The sequence below is a fragment of the Belonocnema kinseyi genome, chromosome 7, assembly GCF_010883055.1.
Source record: "Belonocnema kinseyi isolate 2016_QV_RU_SX_M_011 chromosome 7, B_treatae_v1, whole genome shotgun sequence".
Taxonomy (NCBI): domain Eukaryota; kingdom Metazoa; phylum Arthropoda; class Insecta; order Hymenoptera; family Cynipidae; genus Belonocnema; species Belonocnema kinseyi.
The window spans coordinates 145,369,911-145,384,080 of NC_046663.1; the positions used below are offsets into that span (position 1 = coordinate 145,369,911).

General features: G+C 35.5%; 1 protein-coding gene across 3 annotated transcripts in view; it reads right to left on the reverse strand.

Annotated features, from left to right (window-relative positions):
• Positions 1–14,170, reverse strand: part of LOC117175964 (E3 ubiquitin-protein ligase Nedd-4) — a 398,451-nt gene that overhangs the window by 333,417 nt on the left and 50,864 nt on the right. For all 3 annotated transcript variants that reach the window (XM_033365849.1, XM_033365848.1, XM_033365850.1), the window contains exon 2: positions 6,543–6,743. In XM_033365849.1, coding sequence (XP_033221740.1) covers positions 6,543–6,743 — 201 coding nt within the window. The remainder of the gene's footprint in view (positions 1–6,542; positions 6,744–14,170) is intronic.

Genomic DNA, 14,170 nt, shown 5'->3' on the forward strand with positions numbered 1-14,170 from the left:
TTTGAAGCTCGGCTATAAACATATTTTTCCAATTGAGGCAATTATTTCATAAGTATATCTTCATATTCTGGATTCTTATATTTCAGCAAATTATTTATTCACAGTTTATCGTGGAAACTTTTGCCACTAATAACGAAAATTTCATGTAATGTTCTAAAAATTCAAACAAATTTTTGGCTCCGATTTCAAACAGGATTCGAGTCGATCTGGAGTCTGAAGGAACCCATTTCGGAGCCAGAAAAGAAGAAAAGAGTCAAATAAATTCTAAGGATTAGAAAAACAGCTGTATTAATAGGTAAAACATATTTAACGTAAGTTTCAAAAGAAATCTTTAATACAATTCCTGCCCAGCTTCCCTCTCAAATTCATTTTAAGTTTAAATTTCCGAATTATTATTCATAAGTGTTATTACTAAACTAATTATTATTGAACTAATAATTTGAGATATTTCGTTACAATTTTTTTATTTCTTGTTGCAAAATTCGACTTTTCATTTCAAAATTCACCTCTTTGGGTGAAAAAATCTTCTTTTCGCTGAAGATTCAACTATTTTGACAGAATATTAATCTGATTTCGTTAATGATTGTTCTTTTTTTTAATTCAACTCTGCCAAATTGTAAATAAAAATCTTTTTTAATTGAAATAATATGAACTGTTATGTTTTTCGTTGAGAATTGATCTGCTTTGGTAGAAAGGTAACTTTCTTATGAAAAAATCATATTTTAAGTTTGGAAATGCAATTGTTTTGCAGGAAATGCAATTGTTTATTCATGTATGGCTAATACAAGATTGAGTCCTTTGTTCCTATATCGAACGGAAGATTCGATTTATGATAATCAAACGCCATCTATAGATGTGACTCGCATCTCGGCGCGAAAATTCAAAATTGTTCAATTTAAATATGTCGACTAAAGCTCGGCCTATCCTAACAAATGATATCCCCGATCATCAGGATCGTCTGCAAAGAGAGCCGTTGCTTGTCCACCCGATGGACGCATTCTGTCAGAACTATAAACACTAGTAAACGGTTTTTCAGTAATTTGAAACTCATCGATATCTCCTATTAGGTAATGGTCATTACGCAAGACCTTCTTTACTTCGCAGGTTTCTTTAAATTTAGGTAACAATTTTTTATTAGCACCTTTTTCTGTAACCACATTTGGTATCATAATGTAATCACCACTTTTGTATTTAGTAGGACATTTGTGATTTTTGTCGAATAGTTGTCTGTTTTTCAACCACACTTTCTCGCAGATTGTATCGGCTATTTCACGCAGCTTAGCTCTAAGCTCGGGTGGTTCCTTTTCATTTCCAAATTCTATTAAAATCTTTCTAAATTCTTCGTCAGATAACCCTACTTGGACCGCTCCGAAAAGAAGACGAACTGGTGAACAACCTATCGCACTATTTACAGTGGTGTGAATTACAAATTGCGCAATTTCAAGCCTCTTGTTCCAATCCGATAACGCAACTATTTTAGACAAAGTTAACCATAGAAATCTAAATATATGTTCAGCTTGGCCATTTGCGCGAGGAGTGCCAGCTGCTACTTTGTATGTTTGATACCTCTTACAGTCATGAACTGATCAAATTCTTGAGAAGTAAAACAGCTTCCTCTATCGGAAACGCAAGATATCGTTTTGCCGTAGTGATGTATATTTCTTAAGTTTCGCTATTACCTCTTTCGCTGAAGTCGACTTTACAGGATTGAATATCACAAATTTTAATGTCACCACCTATAACCAGGAAGATGTGCTTTTAGACCAGACTGGCAGATTTCAAGGATTCATAGTGGTCGATAAAACTTGCTTCGAAAGGTCTTTTTGCCTTATTCCACATATGTAATTCACCTTCGCTTTTACCAGATTGCACAGAATATACTAAACACTTCAAGCAATTAACCACTTATTCATTTACTTTTTTACGCAACTCTGGGAACCAATACACCCTCAAGAGCATTTCGACAGTTTTATCAAACCCAACGTGACCGATATCGTCATGACAAGATCTAATTACGCTATTAATCATAGTCGCAGGTACAAAGAAAATAGCAGAATACTTGTACTTTCTAAAGAGTAAACCATTACGAATTTTGTGCCCGCCATTATCTGCCTGATCTAACGATTCGCGGATTTCTTGCAGTTCTGAACCAGACAAGTGCTTGTACATAAGTTCTTGTTCGAAGGTTAAAAGCTCGATTACAAAGACTTCACGGCTCAGAGCATCGACATGCCTCTTTTTTATTTAGGGCTTGTTTTATCGCGTTACAATCAGTGCATATTACGAACCTTATTCCCGTCAAATTAACTCGAAATTGTTCTAACGCATAAAATATGGCTAGCATCTCTAGCACGCAGCTGTGGTATTTACTTTCTAACTCGGTGGTTTGCATGCTAAAATAAAATACGAGGTGTAAATAACTATCTTTTTGCCGCTGCAAAAGAATAGCCCCGAATTCTAACGCGCTCGTATCTGTGTGTAACTTCGTGTAAAGAGTAGGACTGTAAATAGCTAAGGCAGGCTCGGTGGTCAAATAATATAATAAAGTTTCAAAAGGTCGCATTTCTTTTTCTCTAAAAACAAATTTGAATCCCTTTTTTAAGAGTCCACACAATGCGTTGGATATCAAAGCAAAGTTTGGTAGAAAACGATGTACAAAACCAACTAGCCCTAAAAACTGCTGAACTTAGGGATATTCTATAATCGTTCTGATGTTTTCTCGGCCAATTTTCATCGAGATGTTCATTCGCAATTAAGAAGTCGTCTAAATATAAAAGCAGTTTGCCCTCGTCAATTAAGTCTTGGAAAATGCAATGTAAATACCTTTGGAAATAAGACGGCGCATATACAAGTCCAAATGGCATTCCTAGATATTCATATTCTCCCTTCGCAGTACTAAACGCTTAATGCAATGTTCAGTGCACGGAAATCAACGCATAACCTAAGTTCTCCATTTTTTTCTTAGTTAAAACTATTGACCTGCTATAGTTTGATTGGCTCGATCTTATGTACCCTGGATCTAAAAGTCCTTTAATAATTTCTGGCAGTTTTAAAAGTTCGAACAATGACAATCGACGCGGTTTAAAATAAGAAGGCTCCTTGAAGGTTAGGTTGATTTCCACCTCGAAAGGACTTGGACCAGGTATTTTCGGTTTCTCGCAATACTCATCTAGTAAAATTTTCAACATATTTTTATGGTCGTATTTAACCTAAGATACTATTTGACTCAGTGACAAATTACTTAATTCATAAAGTTCTTACTCTACAAGATCAATGAACATTATATCAATCTCAGGATCTTCGTATTCAAAAGTTACCGCTTTACGTCTTATCAATTTTAACGCTGACGTATTTAGAAAATCGCGCCCCAAAATCACATCATAGCTCATTGTTGTGCTGAATAGAACGGTATCTGTCGTTCTTAGTTCAATGAGTGGAATTCTCTCCTGTGATGCCACTGTGGATTCGCTGTTGGACAGATTTGCGGGTTTTTTGGTTTATTTCTCGATGACAGCTGTCGTGTCTTCTCTCCCCTTCGAATACTCCGTTGCAAACTTTTAATAAACAAAAGTTCAGAACTTTACAAAATATTCCAATAAATAAAATGATAATATTTAATAGATTTTAATATAATTGAATGGTGTGGCTGTGGTCCGCGCCGTATGGGGAGGGCTTTGGGATAAATCTTAAGCTCACAATAGGCCGCTCTCGGATGGAGATAATGATTCAGTTGGGAGTGGCTATAGGGTCGAATCGAGAGTAAGACTAAGTATATACCCCGGAAAAACGCAAGAACATCGTTTTAAATGTTCGGACCAACTCAAGAGGGACATTCTTACCTTTGATGATACATACAGAGGTTACATCAACATTTGGCCAATATAAACCCTGAATATTCTCATAAAATGCCTCAGAATTTAAGAGATGAATAATCCTTTTGGCGCAAAGGGGGATATGAAGCTTTTTATTAGGAACAAGAGTTAATGCGACTTAATGCGAGTTAATGCTAATGCGACTCGTACATCGACATGAAGTCTTCAATGCTGTAGCGTTTCTGTACCGTGCCGCAGATAGGGCTGCAGAATAACCTGGTCTCTTATTTGATTGCAGCGACACTGCACATGGCCTAGCATCAGTAACACATTTAGTGCTCAGAAGTGCATAGGAAGCTGAATATTCACTTCTACTAAGTGAACATGCTGACAATCCCCTTCATGGTAAATTGTACAGCATTATAGACATGTTAGCTTACCTTAGTTTAGTAGGCGATACCAACTGCCGAGCATGCAAGCAAGAACCAGAAACACCTGGACGTGCTCTCAGTGGATTCTCCAAGGATACACGCTACGGGTACATAGAGAGATACAATCCAGCTCTAAAAGTGTTATATTACTATATTCGGCACAACTATGGTGTTAATATAATGTCCATCTTGCCATACGCCCAGGGGGAACTGGAGTCAGTTGTGGAGACTGATCAGTGTAAGATCTACTGGAATTTCTCATTTTCCACCACTCAACGCATCAGTGCTCCAAAGCCTGATATTGTCTTATAAGGTCTGAAGACACTTCTACGGGAGCAGGCAAGTTGAAAACATACACATACAATCCACTCTTTTTGGGTTTACTTTACAATAAAAATAAAGAAACAGTAATTGGACCTTATCCAAGAGAGGGAAAGTCTCCCTTTACGCCTAACTCATTCTAAATCACTGATTTTTTTCTGCCATTATAAATAAGTGAAAAAGAAAATATTCTCTCTCCGTTTACAGATTCGTAGCAATATATTTTCTACCAACTAGACTTTAAAACTACCTTAATTTTCTGTTCGCACAAAGCTAGATTAATCTCAATGTGAATAAATCACATTAGGCACTCGTCGATGCGAAATTTTAAACTATTTGCGTCCATCATAAAAAATATGTATTTTGATGCACCGAAACACGGACGTTTGCGAAGACAGTAAATCTATCGGCCAAGGGCCAGCGGGTTGCGGCTTTTACTTCGACGCGTTTCCGTTCGAAGGCGATTCCTGAATTTACGTCCGCCCGAGAAATACTTCCTACCGTTTCGAATAACGGATGGGTGCCTGACCTTTAACCCGTCAGCACCCAAGGTTGTTTTGTCTCAAAATTTTCGTGAAACTTAAACATAATGATGACTTGGGTATCGATACAGTAGGTGTCAGGTTTTGTCAAGACACGTCCAGCCGCTTCAGAACTACGCTATGATTCCATATGGCATCACTGGGCGTAACTGACGAGCGATAAAAATAATTATGCGTCTACGTGCGCAGCGATGCCATATGGCACCCAGGGGCACTGCTGGTGAACGGTTTAATACAGAAGGTACCGAGGAGCTTGCTAGGCTGAAGGCTTTTGAGTGGATATTTTTCTTCTTTGATTTTTCATGATAGGATTTGTATTAGTAGGGATTTGTGCTAATTAGGGATTTTGGCCAATCATGCAATGAAATATCTTGGACAAAGAGGTGAGACACGAGTTGTTAGGAATTATTGCTCAAATGAATTTTCGCAAGTAAGTCGACTTCCTTGCCACTAAGCGTAGAAACAATTCCGCTGAATAAGTGGTATATACTATTAAGAGTATATTTCAAAATCAAGTTCACTGAACTCGACAAGTTTTAACTAATCTCAGATTTATTGGACTAATAAAACTTTCTTTGTAAAAGAATTTAGTACTACCAACACTAGGTAGTACTACCAACACTACACACGCTGAATTTTATTTATGTTAGTTTTAACTTTATTGTTTTTCCAAATGAATATACAAAAATTGTGTGGGATCATAATTGTTATAATATACTATTTATCGTTTAAATAAGCTTTTGCGCTTGTTCAGACAGGTGGTTGAGTTCGAACTTATATAAGGGTGCGTATTTATTCAAATTCACTTTAGTTTATGGCGGCCTCTCCTCCCCGTCGCTCCATCCTCTTCGTTCTCCTCGATCATTCGCCTTTCAAACATACTTTGATACATCCATTCCTGCGTAGCAATAACTAATTTAATCTAAGGCATTAACTATTTTGCTCAACTACTTTTAAGATTATCTTCATAGACCAACGCGGATACCGCATCACAAATTTAACATACCTTCGAATATTTGTACATTTTTATATTCAGGATATTCGGATTACTACGTTACAAGAAAATTCCATTTTTATTAATAAACTTTCTAATGAAAAATAAAATGAAAAGAGAATAGGTGAGAGTTTCCTGCAATTTTTCTGTCACGCACGCAACATCCTAATATACGTTTAGCAATGGTAGATTCGTAGTTCTATGGTGCAAATAAATTTTTAGCAGACGAGAAGTTTTTTCAGCAGCGATAGAAGAGTAGCTTTAAGAAATAATCATTACTTCGTGATCATCAATTTAGCAATGTGGAATTCGTAGTTCTATGGTGCGAATTAATTTTTGACGCGCAGGAAGTTTTTGTCAGCAGCGATTGAAGAGAAGCGTTAGAAAATAATCATAACTTCGTGATTATCAACCGCAATAAAATTAAAAGTGTACTACTTACTCTAAATATGAATTCTTCTTCCCAAACTGGATTCAAAGTTTTTTTCTTTGTCTTTGTAAGAACAGAGTCCACAGTTTCATCTCCGTTTATAGTGGTTAAGTCCACACGCACATAAGGATCACTTGCACCAAATACGTCCTTTCTAGCCAAATGATGACCAGCAATTACCTTCAGTTTCAACCTGCTCGTTGGTTCATTTCTCTTTAAAAAAAATGTATATTCATTAGATAAGGCAAATTATAGAGTTTTATTTCAATTTGTAAAGAGCTAATTGCATGCATACATTTTTTAGAGAATCAGGCGGACCTAAAGTACTGAAAACTAATTCTACCTCAAGAAATTTTTTAAAACGTGAGGTTTTGCAGAAAATAGATGTGTACTCCCGCACCCCACAAAAAAATAACAAATATTCCGAATACCGAAAATTTAAGAACAAGTTATTCCGATGTCCAGTCGCTCAGTATTTATAATAAAAACTTGTACTTTCAATAGTTGTGGGATATGATTATATAGAATTATTCAGTAAGTCTGGGTAAAGTTTATGCTGATAAATAAATAATCCATTAATACATTTAATGGTGTAATGGAAAAAAACGTAAATACGCCTTATTAGAGGCGTCTCAAAGGCGATCTATGCATTAAGAAAAAAAAAACAGTTCACGATTCGGGGACGGCGACTGAAACTTAAGACCACTAGGGTCACTAATGGGCGTTGACGAAAGATGGAAATCAGAAGGTAGCTGACGGCAGCATTTGAACGGTTACAATCGTTTGCTAATTTCATTTTTTACTCATCATTCTGACATAATAGAAGAATTCTCCAAACATAACGGGTTTCCAAAGGGCCACGTCTTTATGATGGTGTCCTCAAATTTTGCGAAATACGTTGTGAAATGGAGCAAAAATCAGAGAAAATTGACATGACCTGCCAATGTGTTTGTAACTATATTATTTGTAATCAGCCACCAGGCCAGCTGTTACCTTCACCCTACACGCGTCATCGGCGGTATCGGGGCGCCCTTCGTTATCGACTGTGGTTCAAGGCTACAATTTTGAAAGGGGTAAACCTCTTCTGGGACACTGACTTTTTGATGAGACTATCATCAATCGACATTACGTCAAAAATAATGAGATACGTGTCCCGGATTTTGTGATCCCTTGTAAGAACTATGCGCGTTTGTAAATCACGTTAGCCAAGGGTGCAGAACCTTATTAGGCCCTCTGCAGATTTATTTATAAATTCCAAGCATATTAAATTGCCTAACAACTATTCCGGATATTGTACAATTTTCCACATTGATTATTCAAAAATTACAAAACTGGCGAATATTGACTTTTCTTTATAAATCTTAAATTTATCAAGTTACCCAGCAATAAATTTCAAACCTATCCAATTTCAAAATTAGGTTTTCTGCACATTTTTTTATAAATTGCAAGCTTATCAAGTGGCCCGATTTATAAATAAATTTGTGCGTTTGCAGATTTTATCCGCAAAAAAAGTCCATTTCAATATTTAGTTTGCCTCATATGTATTTCCCAGTAATATTAAAAAAAAATGTATTCACCGGTGAAGCATTAAAAATTATTATTTGACATGTTTACAAAAAGAAAAAAAATTTTGAGAAAAAGATTCGAACCCAAGGCAGCGTGGTTACCAGCCAGGCTCTTTTCCACTGGACCAGCGGAGCTTGATGGGAGTGAACCAGTAGAGGTTCTGCACCCTTGACTAATATGATTTACAAATGCACATAGTTCTTACAAGGAACCAAAAAATCCGGGACACGTGTCTCATTATTTTTGAAGTAATCTCGATCGATGATAGTCTCATCAAAAAGTCAAAGTCCCTGAAAAAGTTTTCGCCTTTGAGAATTGTAGTCTTGACCCACAGTCGACAACGAAGGGCGCCCCGATACCGCCGATACCGCGAGTAGAGTGAAGTTAACAGCTGACCTGGTGGCTGATTACAAATACAGTTACAAACACACAGACAGGGCATGTCAATTTTCTCTGCTTTTTTCTCCATTTCGCAACGTATTTCGCAAAATTTGGGGACACCATCATCAAGACGTGGCCCTTTGGAAACCCGTTGTGTCTCGAGAATTCTTCTATTATGTCAGAATTATGAGTAGAAAAAGAAATGAGCAAACGATTCTAACCGTTCAAATGCTGCCGTCTGCTACCCGCTTATTTCCATCTTTCGCAAAATTCATATGTGTCGGAAAAATAATCATTTCCTCAACAATTTTTTTTATTTTTCAACATTGTATTGATCCGAGGATTTCGCAAAAACCCGGATATTCGACGAGTTTTTTTTCTTTCGTTCGCAAATCCTTCAGTGCCGTACCTATAAAAAAATCAAAGTCGGATTGAACCAACACCCTTAAAGCACTATTTTAGAAATGCCAGTTGTGTATCTGGCATTAAGGTGTAAAAATAAAGGGGGAAATCGCTTTCCAAATAACAGAAAACTAAGGAAACTAAAATTTAAGACATTTAAATTAGATTAAAATCCTAATTAATTCCCGATAATCAAGATATTGTGAACAGTTCTTGGAAATATAACCAAGAATCTAACGACCACATTTGTATAACCACCATAAAATGTTCTTATTGCACTATGATTTTTTTTTAATTTTCGTAAAAAAGAAAAAAAGAAAATTATCTTTTTTTAAAGAAAAATAAAAAAGAGGAAAGAAAAATGAGAAGTCAACCAACCATATCCCCTTACTTCTCTTTTTTATTCCATTCGCCTTTTTTATTTCTATTATTATCAAACCACAACAAAAAAAACATTTATGAAAAATGATCACTAATTATATTTAAAAAATTTGAATGACATAAAAATAAAATTACAAATCCTATTTAACGTCCAATAATCAAGTTAATATGCAGAATTCCTGAGAATAAAACGGAGGTTCTAACGACCAAATTTCGAAAACCAAAATAAAAGAATATGTATCGCTAATTTGGTTACCTTAGCACACGATAGACAAAATTAGACTCAAACGCGCATAGAACCGCTTACTGCGCTTCAGGGCTCGGTAGCTAGACATGCCTATCCGTAGATTGTGACCATAAATATAGCACAATTAGGGCCCTGTTTAACGTTCCTCAGATTAGGTCACAATTTCAGATGGCGGATCTGACCTTCTTATACAACATCTTGAATAATGTGATCAATATTCCTAATTTACTGCCAAGAATTAGCTTGCGTGTTCCTAGGATTTCATTAAGGAATAGTATACTGTTTAACATCCCAAATCATCGCACAAAATTACGATTAAAATTCAATGATTTCGAGAATCTGCAAAGAAGCTAACTTCTATTGCGATACAATTGACTATTTTGATGATTCTCCTGCGAATTTTAGGTCAGCTCTCAAGGACATTATTAATTTAAGAGACTATAGTGCGGTTTAGGCTTAGTTTTAAATATTGTTGCTTTTCTGTAATAAAGGGTCTTGTCTGTGGATTTTTCTAAATAAATCAAATGTTCCAATTGCGATCTGAACAAATACAAATAATTTTCCTAAGAAACGAAAGGGCATTATTTTTTTTGGACAAAAATAAAAAAGAGGGGATAAAAATTAGAAGGCAGCCAACCAAATCCCCTTCCTTCTCTTATTCATTTATATTATTATGAAAGCAAAACAAAAAATGTAAAAAACAGTGGCCAACGTTTCGGCATGCATACAGCACCTTTATCAAGGCAAAAAGGCAAACCGTTTGTAAACATTCCTGAAATAGAAATGACTCGAAATTATTTTCGTCCATAAAAAGAATTTTTTTCTATTCTTTTTTAGGAAATTTATTTTTAATTTTTTTCAGATTGCAATAGGCACATTTATGGTGATTGTTCAAATTGGGTCGTTAGATTCTTGGGTTAATTTTCATAAAATCTGCACATTAACTAAGGAGACTGTAGATAATGTCTTTTGCATGCATACAAGGCTAATCACCAATCACAATGCTGCCCTCTGAGCTTAGCTTGACGAATCGGCGTCCCCATTGAGCAGTACGCCCAAGAAGCAAAAATAGTTAAAACTGGCACTATGCGTATTCCGTATATCGCGTTGTCAGGCTAAAAATATGAATTTTCTTCATAAAGTAAACTGAACGCAGTTGGCCTGAAATTCCTGCGGAATATACACGTCAAAACGCTAATGGACCAAGTCAGTAATAAATGGGTTCTAAAAGAATGTGGTGTAATGTAAGGTACCCAGTTGTTGACAGGGCACCCGTTTTTGGCATCCCTCTGATTTTTTATGCAATAATACTCCAACAAAGATACACAACAATTATTTTTTGATTTACTTGAATTGTACGAAAATTTTTGCGTGATAATACGTTTTCATCTGATGCTAAACAATGGCAAGTAAATTATTAAATAAAAAATTCACCCTGGTTTCTCGCGAGTCACGAATGTTCAAGTTTTTTCAAAGAAAATCTTTACAACATTTCATTTTTAAATTTGCACACATGCAAATTCGCCGGGGGCGAATGCTAATCTGAAAAACTGCACCCGATCCGAGCGAAATCGCGGTAAAAATTGCAACCATAATCACGTCTCACGCCCGTGAGACTCGAAGTCAAAGAGAACTATTTCAGGCCTCGAGTGTGCAACAGAAACAATTGTAGAAACTATGAAGTTCCAGTATATGCGACACTTCTCATTCCCGAAAAATGACTTTACTTCTCTAGGAGCGATATTAAGATCAATGCCGTAGAACATGTGTCGTAGCACATTGTAATCATATTTATACGACACGTGAAATTGTCTGAAAAAATTTTCCATTATATTCATTTTTTTAGAATCTAACGGTGAAATTAGTTTGTTTTGTTATACCTCACAAATTGAAAAAAAACGTCGAAACAATTAAAACACATAATTTTCGACGCAAAAGCATTCCTTGGTCACAGAATATTGTTCCATAAAAAATTATATTTTTTAATTGTAACGAGGTGGCTGACCACTCGTTATGGATCCTCCGCTTACTTTGTTAATAAATAATTAAAAAGATCACAATATATTTTATGGTAAGCACAAACTCAGAAATCTAACTAAATAAAGAATGCGTCTGAAAAATGTAGGATGTCGTGTGAGAGTGGATAGAAAACCTTACTTATTTTGTAAAGTATTTTTTGTTCTAATTAAGATAGAAAGGCTTCATACTGAATTTAGGTTAGGGCTAGGTTTATCTTATATATTGGAGAAATCGAAAGCCCTACCTTTGTTCCTTGGAAGACCGAAATCCAAAGAAAATTTAACTGGAATGTTTAGAGCCCCTTTCGTGAAGTTGAGTGATTGAGTCTTTTTTGATTTGAGTGATTTTTGGTTACGCAACATTGAAACGGTACGGTCAGGGTGAACTGAACACTGCACTGCGCAAACAAGAACTTATTGGCATTGCTATGCGCTAAATATCGCTACTTATCACTGTGTTTCCTGTGAATAATAACACTAAGATTGGTGGATTAAAATCCCATATAAACCCGGCAAACACGCGCTCCTTTCCTGCAGTGGATATGAGTGATGCAATAGCTACGGCCCTGGAGGGCATGAACCTACAGCAGTCAACTTATCATATACCAAAGCTGCCAGATCGTGGATGAAATTCACCCCAAGCATACCCACCGTTTGGGAGCCGCAAAACAGAAGGTGCATGATTACCACTATAAGTTCGTGTGTAAGCCGAAAATGCACGACTCGAACTTCGATTTCCTCAGGTTTTCTGCTGCGCGATGATTGCTGATCTGAAAGCTTCGGAAAATTTCGGTGGTGTTCTATTTATATCTCGATCCCCATTTGAAAAAAATTGAACAATTTGGCGATTTTGATGTTTCGCGAGATTCTTAATTTCATGCGTGCGTAAATTTTGAAGTTATGTTTTTCAGGTGTATATAATATGGATATTATTACTATTATATATATTATTAATATTAATAGGAATAGTTGGCTGAGTTTTAATAGATATAGTTCAACTTTCAACTAAAACAATCAATTTTCTGCAAAAAAAGATAAATACTAAAAAAAGGAATTTTTAATCAAATACATGAACTTTGCACAAAAGAAAATTTATGCAAAAAATTAATGTTTAATCATAGTTAAATTTTCGACAAAAAAGATTAATTTTCTACTAAGAAAGACGAGCATTCAATAAAATACAAAAAAAATATGTCTGAATTTTTATGTCTGAAATTACTTGAAATCTATTAAAATATCCTCAATTATATAAAATCCTTTAAAATATCATATTAAATTACTGTAATCAATTGAAAATTCTTTGGAATCTTTTAACATTCTCTTAAATTTTTCAAATCCTTCAAAATCTTTCAAAATACCTACAACTACTTTGTTAAAAATTTAGTTGTTTTTTTTTTGTTTGTTAATGATTTATCAATTTAGTTGCAATCATTTGTTTTCTGAAAATTGAACGATTTTGTAGAAAATTCTTTTTGTTTTTGGTTAAAAATGAATGATTTTAACTACAAATTTAACTATTCTATGCTTCATTGAAAAGGGATCTTTTTTAGTTGAAAATTTTTGTATTTTATTGAATAGTCGTCTTTCTTGGTAGAAAATTAATCTTTTTTGTCGAAAATTTAGCTATGTTTAAACATTAATTTTTTGTATAGAAAATAAGTCTTGGTGCAAAATAAATTTCTTTTTGCAAAATTGCTGTATTTTATTCAAAATTTATTTTTTTGCAGAAAACTAATTTTTTTAGTTGAAAGTTGAAATATTTCTATTAAAAGTTAGACAACGATTCATTAATATAATTACAATATTTTATAATTATAAAATTAACATTAATAATATATATATATTTAAAAATTTGCCATAAGGACAACCGCAGGATTTCAGCCATAACCACGTCTCACAACCGTGAGATAGGTGGTTACAGTCTGTAAAGGAATCAATACGACGTTCCAGCAAAAGCCTCGTGGACCCTAAGAACACGGAGCGACCCAAGGACAACCGCCTTCTGCATTTTTCCCGAAAGTGTTCTAGCATATTGTTGACACGCAGGGATGCTTTTTAGGCTATTAGCAAGTGAAAGCTTGGCACCTCCAAGAGCGCCGATGATAAGGACGATCAGTTTAACAGAATATTCCGGGTACAATCGTTGCAACTCCCTTACAAGGTCTCGCTACCTCTCTTTCTTTTCATTCTCCTTGGCGATGATGTTTTTGTCAGCTGGTGCCGAAACTTCGATAACGAACATGGTTCGCTTCTCGAAGTCAAGAAGAACCATGTCAGGCCTCGAGTGAGCAACAGAAACAATTGTCGAGAATATAAAGTTCCAGTATATACGGCACTTCCCATTCTCGACAATTGACTCAATTTCCCTAGGAGCATTTAGAGGAGCGATATTAAGGTGAATGCCGTAGGAGTGACAGAGATGGTAATAAAGTACTCTTAGTGCCGCATTGTGCCTTTGAATGTAGGTCGTTCCCGCGTGTGTTGGACAACTAGATAGTATGTGAGCTAAACGCTCGGAGTGTGCACGGCACGCCCTGCAGCTTTCATCGGGAATGTCTTGGCTCAAAATGTGGCGACGGTATGTTAAAGTGGAAATAACACCGTCTTGGCATGCAAAAATGAAACCCTCTGTACCAGACTTCAAT